This window comes from Trichechus manatus, unplaced genomic scaffold (assembly GCF_000243295.1).
Source record: "Trichechus manatus latirostris isolate Lorelei unplaced genomic scaffold, TriManLat1.0 scaffold00040, whole genome shotgun sequence".
NCBI classification, from domain to species: Eukaryota; Metazoa; Chordata; class Mammalia; order Sirenia; family Trichechidae; genus Trichechus; species Trichechus manatus.
The window spans coordinates 17762373-17768537 of NW_004443976.1; the positions used below are offsets into that span (position 1 = coordinate 17762373).

Genomic DNA, 6165 nt, shown 5'->3' on the forward strand with positions numbered 1-6165 from the left:
CCCCCACCCTGGGTCAGGGTGGCAGGACAACTCCGCACACCACACAGGGTAGCTCTGAGGATCTGAGAATCGACAGCAAAAGCACTTCGTAAACTCCGATAAGCTGTGCAAATGTCAGGTGGCATTAGCGCTGAGCTTGCCACGGCTTACCCACGCACCCCTCCGCAATGAGTGTCTCTCCTGCTGCCAGACTTTAGGGAAGGAAATGCCTTTGTCCTTGCAGGACCCCTGGGGTGGAGGTGGGGGTCTGGTGTGGCGCCCACTGCGTGTCCATGAACCCAGGTTGTGTGGCTGAGGCCCTGCTCCCTTCAGTCTGAGCTGTGGAATGGAGCACAGTGGACACTGAGGGTCCTTGAGCTGGGTGACACTCTGGACTCCCTCAGAGTGGCAGGGAGGGGACGCTCCCTTGGGAGAGAAGAGTCCTGCAGGTGTGGCCTTCCTGAAAGACAGCAGCCTGGGCAGAGGTGAGGAAGGGACTGAAATGAGCCTCCCGCTGTATGCAGGGTGTAGTCAGTGTGGGCTGGGGCTTCCTCCAGCCCTGGGTTGGAGGCTGAAGGCAGCAGGCAGGTTTCCAGACAGTCTGCTGGGTTTGGAGCCCAGGCTCTTACCCCCTCACACTGCTGCCTCCCCCTGCCAGCCTGAGGTGGGCAGCTGGGAGCTGGAGGAGGGGCCTAAGCTTCCGCGTGGGGAGGCTGACATAGACATCATCTCCTACTCATGTAACAAAAGGAGAAACTGGGGCTGAGGGAGGCATCAGCCTCGGGCCCGGCCTGCAAGCTGCCCAGCAGCTGGGGTGACTAAAGCCACTGCAGAGGCCACACAGAGCCTGGCCTGGCCCAGAAAGGGTCCTTGAAGCTGCTCTGCGGCTGACACCACCACCACCAAGGTCATAATTGCTCTGAAATCGCAACCCAACCCAATTATGCAAAAACCAAATTATATGCGATGATTTTTATGTGTTGCAAACGTTCGGTCGAAGCCGGGTGATTACAGGGGGACAGGAAGCAGCTGCCACTCTCCGGGAGCCCATAACTCCCAACAGCTGGGAGCTGTCACTTATTTACGACGATGCCGTTGCTGCCAGGAACGAGGGGGTGGCAGTGGACGCAAAGCCTGCTCAGCCGGGAGCCTGGGCAGGTGGCTGGGACAGTGGCAGGCCTGGAAGCCTGGCCGGACAGCCCAGAGTGCGCCGCAAGGCTGAGCATGGGGCTGGCCCCTGAGTGGCCTGGCGGGCTTGTTGCTCTGTCCTACGTGCTCTGCCCTAAGCGCTCTGAGTGCAGCTGGCAGCAGGAAGGATCGGGTGAGAGGCCAGACTGGCCAAGCCAGAAGAGAAGGGGCGGGAGGCCAACCCAGTTAGGGACGAGATGGCTGCCTGGCCCTCCAGGGTGGGGGGTCTGCAGGCCTGGAGCCGGCCCCCCCGCCACTGTCGCGCCTGCTGGGCTGCCTGGGGCAGCTGCGACCCTGGAAAAAGGCAGGTAATGACGATCGTCCATAATGAGGCTGCTCCGTTAATGAGCACGGGGCTATTATCCGACCACAGGCTGGACGCATCCGAAAATAAATTATTTTACGGATCCATTAACGAATGGCTAATTAATGTCCAATTAGAGGGAAGCTACAGAGGAAATGCTCCGGACTGTTGCAAGGCAAGGCCTGGTTTGCAGGCACAGCCTGGGAGCTCCAGCAAGGCAGGGAGAGGGGAGGGGGCAGAAGGTGGGCTGGAATGGAGGTAGCCCTGGTGCCACCCTTAGTCCTTTGCACACACTGTCTCATTTAATCCTCAGGACAGCCCTGTGAGGGGGAACTATATTCTATCCATATTCTAGACACGAGGAAACTGAGGCACAGAGGGGCTGTCACTTATTTGAGGACACGGGGGACACTAAATGAGACTTCTTTCTAGAGAATTTTGGTGTCACTCATGCTTGGCTTGTTGATTGGGAATATTTAAATAAAGACTGCTCAGGACTCCATACAATACTGACTTTGTTAGAACAAGAGTCTGCACCGCTATCTGTTGACGCAGATAATGGCAAGTTAAGTGGCAGAGCTGGGACATGAAACGGAGCCTGCTGGCTGACTGTCCCTGGGTTGGGAACCCCCCACCGTGGACAGGCTAATAAGGTCTGAGGGGGTGGAGCTCAGAAGGTGTGGGGCAGAGCTAAGGAATTTGGGGGTGGGGCTAAGGAGGTATAGGTGTGATCAGGACCTTCACTCACACCTTCTTTGCACTCAACTACTAATCTGAAGGTTATGATTTGAACCATCCCAGTGACGCTGTGGAAGAAAGGCCTGGTGATCTGCTTCTGTGAAGATTGTTGTTGGATGTCGTCAAGTCTATTCCAATTCTGACTCCATATGACAGAGTAGAACTGCCCTACGGGTTTTTTTGTTTATTTTTTAAACTATTTTATTGTGTTTTCGGTGAAAGTTTACGCAGCAAATTAGGTTTCTATTTCATAATTTCTACACAAGTTGTTCAGTGACATTAGTTACATTTTTCACAACGAGTCAGCATTCTCTTTAATTCCATTCGGGTTGTTCTGTTTCTAGTGCTCTAGTTTCCCTGCCCCCTTATCCTCTCATTTTTTCTTTAGAGTAATTGTTGACCTTTTGGTCTCATATCAATGGTTTTTTAATGGAGCACCGTACTCACAAGTAATATCCTTTATTTTGTGTGCCAGTCTGGCTAAAAGGTGACCTCAGGGGATAGTTTCAGTTCAAAGTTCCAAGAATATCTCAGGGCAATAGTCTCAGGGAGTCTTCTAGTTTCAACTGGTCCAGTAAGTCTGGACATTTTAAGAATTTGAGTTCTGTTCCACATTTTTCTCCCATTCTATCATGGTCCATGTATTGTGGCCCTGATCAGAACGGTCGGTAGTGGTAGCTGGGCACCATCTAGTTCTTCTGGTCTCACGGTAGATGTGGCTCGTGTAGGCTATTAGGCCTGTAGACTAGTTTCTTCTCTGAGACTTTGGTTTCCTTCTTTCTCTTTTGCTCCTGATGAGTAGAGACCAATAAGTTGTATCTTAGTTGGCTGCTCACAAGCTTTTAAGACGCCAGACGCTACTCACTTCTCTAGAATGCAGAACCCATGGAGTTTTCTTGGCTGTAATCTTTATGGAAGCAGATGGCCAGGTCTTTCTTCACAGAGCTGCTGGGTAGGTTTGAATGCCAACCTTTCAGTTAGCAGCCAAGTGCTTAACCATTTGTGCCACCAGGACTCCTTTTCATAGAGATTATAGCCAAGAAAACCCTATGGAGCGGTTCTAGTCTGACACACATGGACGTCACCATGAGTCGAAATTGACTTGACAGCAATGGGTTTGGTTTGTTTTTTTTTTAAGAGCTGGGTGCCAGGGAGTAGGGAGAGGTATCTAATCCCAGATAGGGTCTTGGCCTGGGCACTGACACTGCCCTTCCTCTAGCCAGGGCCCCATCCCTCAGGGCACCTCTGAGCACAGCAAAAACAAGGACAAAGCCCCAGTTGGCCCAGTAGGGTCACGTGCCAGGCTCTACCCCACACCCTGCCTGACCCCTGACTCCCCTGGATAGCCCCCTGACTTGGCTGTGTTCTCTCTCCCCACCAGGATGCTGTGTGGAGCTGCTGCTGCTGCTGCTGGCCGGGGAGGTGCCCCTGGGCGGTGGCTGCCCACGGGACTGCGTGTGCTACCCGGCACCCATGACAGTCAGCTGTCAGGCGCACAACTTCGCCGCCATCCCCGAGGGCATCCCGGAGGACAGTGAGCGCATCTTCCTGCAGAACAACCGCATCACCCTTCTCCAACAGGGCCACTTCAGCCCCGCCATGGTCACCCTGTGGATCTACTCCAACAATATCACCTTCATCGACCCCAACACCTTTGAGGGCTTCGTGCATCTGGAGGAGCTGGACCTCGGCGACAACCGGCAGCTGCGGACGCTGGCGCCCGAGACTTTCCAGGGCCTGGTGAAGCTTCACGCCCTCTACCTCTACAAATGTGGGCTCAGCACCCTGCCGGCAGGCATCTTTGGCGGCCTGCACAGCCTACAGTACCTCTACCTGCAGGACAATCACATCGAGTACCTCCAGGACGACATCTTTGTGGACCTGGTCAACCTCAGCCACCTGTTCCTCCACGGCAACAAGCTGTGGAGCCTGAGCCAGGACACCTTCCGGGGCCTGGTGAACCTGGACCGCCTGCTGCTGCATGAGAACCAGCTGCAGTGGGTGCACCACAAGGCTTTCCATGACCTCCGCAGGCTCACCACCCTCTTTCTCTTCAACAATAGCCTCTCCGAGCTGCAAGGTGACTGCCTGGCACCCCTGGGGGCCCTGGAGTTCCTCCGCCTCAACGGAAACCCCTGGGACTGCGGCTGCCGGGCGAGGTCCCTGTGGGAATGGCTGCGGAGGTTCCGAGGTTCCAGCTCCGCTATCCCGTGCGCGTCCCCCGAGGTGTGGCACGGCCAGGACCTGAAGCTACTGAGGGCTGAGGACTTCCGGAACTGCACGGGGCCAGCGTCCCCGCACCAGATCAAGTCGCACACGCTCACCACCACCGACAGGGCTGCCCGCAAGGAGCAGCACTTGCCCCACGGCCCTGGCAGGGACAAGGGGCACCCACACGGCCATCTGCCTGGCTCCCAGCCAGGCTACAGGAAGCCAGGCAAGAACTGCACCAGCCACAGGAATCGCAACCAGATCTCTAAGGCAGGCACCAGGAAACAGGCTGACGAGCTGCAGGACTATGCCCCCAACTACCAGCACAAGTTCAGCTTTGACACGATGCCCACCACACGGCCCAAGAGGAAGGGCAAGTGCGCCCGCAGGACCCCCATCCGTGCCCCCAGTGGGGTGCAGCGGGCCTCCTCGGCCACGTCCCTGGGGGCCTCGCTCCTGGCCTGGATACTGGGGCTGGCGGTCACTCTCCGCTGAGGACCCAGGGTGCTAGCACCCAGCACTGCCACCTGCCCACCAAGGAACAGCAATTCTTTTCTTTTTTTTTAACTAATGGAAGATCTGCTGGGTTTCAGGAAAAGGCTGGTGGAGGCGTTAGCCACTGCCTGGGCCCTGCCTGGTGGATTATAAACCCGAAGTGTACAGTCCCAGGCAGGAGGGGATTAGCCCCCACAAGTACCCACGGATAGTGTCCACTCCAGCAAGGTGGTAAAAGGCACGAAAAGCTGATCCTTCGTTTGCTACAATGGGACCATTGCCCACCACAGGAGATGGGCTCTGTGGAATCCTGATCATCTGGCGAGGTCTGAAGGGCCCCCACCATTCCTGGAGGAAGCAGAACTCAGAAAAATGAACAAGGTTCACTCGAGAGGCTGGTCGACCAGCAGTCTGGGAGCACATGAGCAGGTGGGTGGTGGCTTGGCTCTTACCTGGGGCCATTCAGCCAACCAGCCCTGAATCTAACCATATGCCACCTTTCATCTCTCCCTCTGGGGCAACGTTTCTCATTCCTGATGTCTCAGGCAACCGTGGCAGCCCCAGGCCCAACTGCTGGGGTCCAAGAACAAATTACCAAAGGGAAGATCATCAGAGGCTGAAATTTAGAACTTCATCAGGTGCAACGAGGGTCCTACAGAAGGTGCAGTTTTATAACTATGTCCACTTATATATATATATACACACTCTCTACATATATATATATATATATACACAAATGCACAGGTTCCCTTGCCCCTACTCCATACTGTATGTCTTATACGTTTATAAACTATATGGAAAACTATATCTGCTGAACTAAGGATTGTATTGGTGATTTCTAGCAAGAAAAAAAAGAGGATTTTTGTCTAGAATCCTAACCGGGCAACAATATTCCCCACATGCCCTGGGCTTGCCAGGCACCTGGGGCAAGGTGTCATTGGGGAGGGCCGGGAGAAGGGAGGCAGCAGGAGTCACATCAGGGGACCAATATTCTTAGATATTTAGAGCATTACCTTGTTTTTTACATGCAACACAGGCTTGTCTGTCACCGTGGTGCGCCCCGTCACCCCAACTATAGTCACCGTTGGTGTCAGGGTGAGAAGCAAGAAGTAGCTCGGTGGATGTTAGGAGCAGGCCCTGCGGACGGGCTGGGCTGAGAAGGGGAAGGAAGGGGCTTTTGGTGTTTTAAGCCGGCAGGCGGGGCAGCATTCCACAGTGTTAGTCCAAAGGGTTGGACAGTGTCGTCAGCA

At 54.8% G+C, this 6165-nt stretch overlaps 1 protein-coding gene across 1 annotated transcript; it reads left to right on the top strand.

Annotated features, from left to right (window-relative positions):
* Positions 1-1068: 1068 nt before the first annotated feature.
* Positions 1069-5095, top strand: RTN4RL1 (reticulon 4 receptor like 1). Its single transcript, XM_023731003.1, has 3 exons — positions 1069-1300; positions 1385-1475; positions 3556-5095. Exons 1-3 carry the CDS (start codon positions 1069-1071, stop codon positions 4913-4915), a joined length of 1683 nt encoding a protein of 560 aa, XP_023586771.1. The 3' UTR covers positions 4916-5095.
* The last annotated feature ends 1070 nt before the right edge of the window (positions 5096-6165 follow it).

What these genes read in the sequence shown, in the direction of transcription:
- RTN4RL1 (XM_023731003.1), top strand. Translation starts at nt 1,069, where the DNA reads ATGCCGTTGCTGCCAGGAACGAGGGGGTGGCAGTGGACGCAAAGCCTG. An exon ending in CTGGCAGCAGGAAGGATCGG is followed by an intron (nt 1,301 to 1,384) that starts GTGAGAGGCCAG and finishes CTGGCCCTCCAG; the next exon opens with GGTGGGGGGTCTGCAGGCCT. An exon ending in GCGACCCTGGAAAAAGGCAG is followed by an intron (nt 1,476 to 3,555) that starts GTAATGACGATC and finishes TCCCCTGGATAG; the next exon opens with CCCCCTGACTTGGCTGTGTT.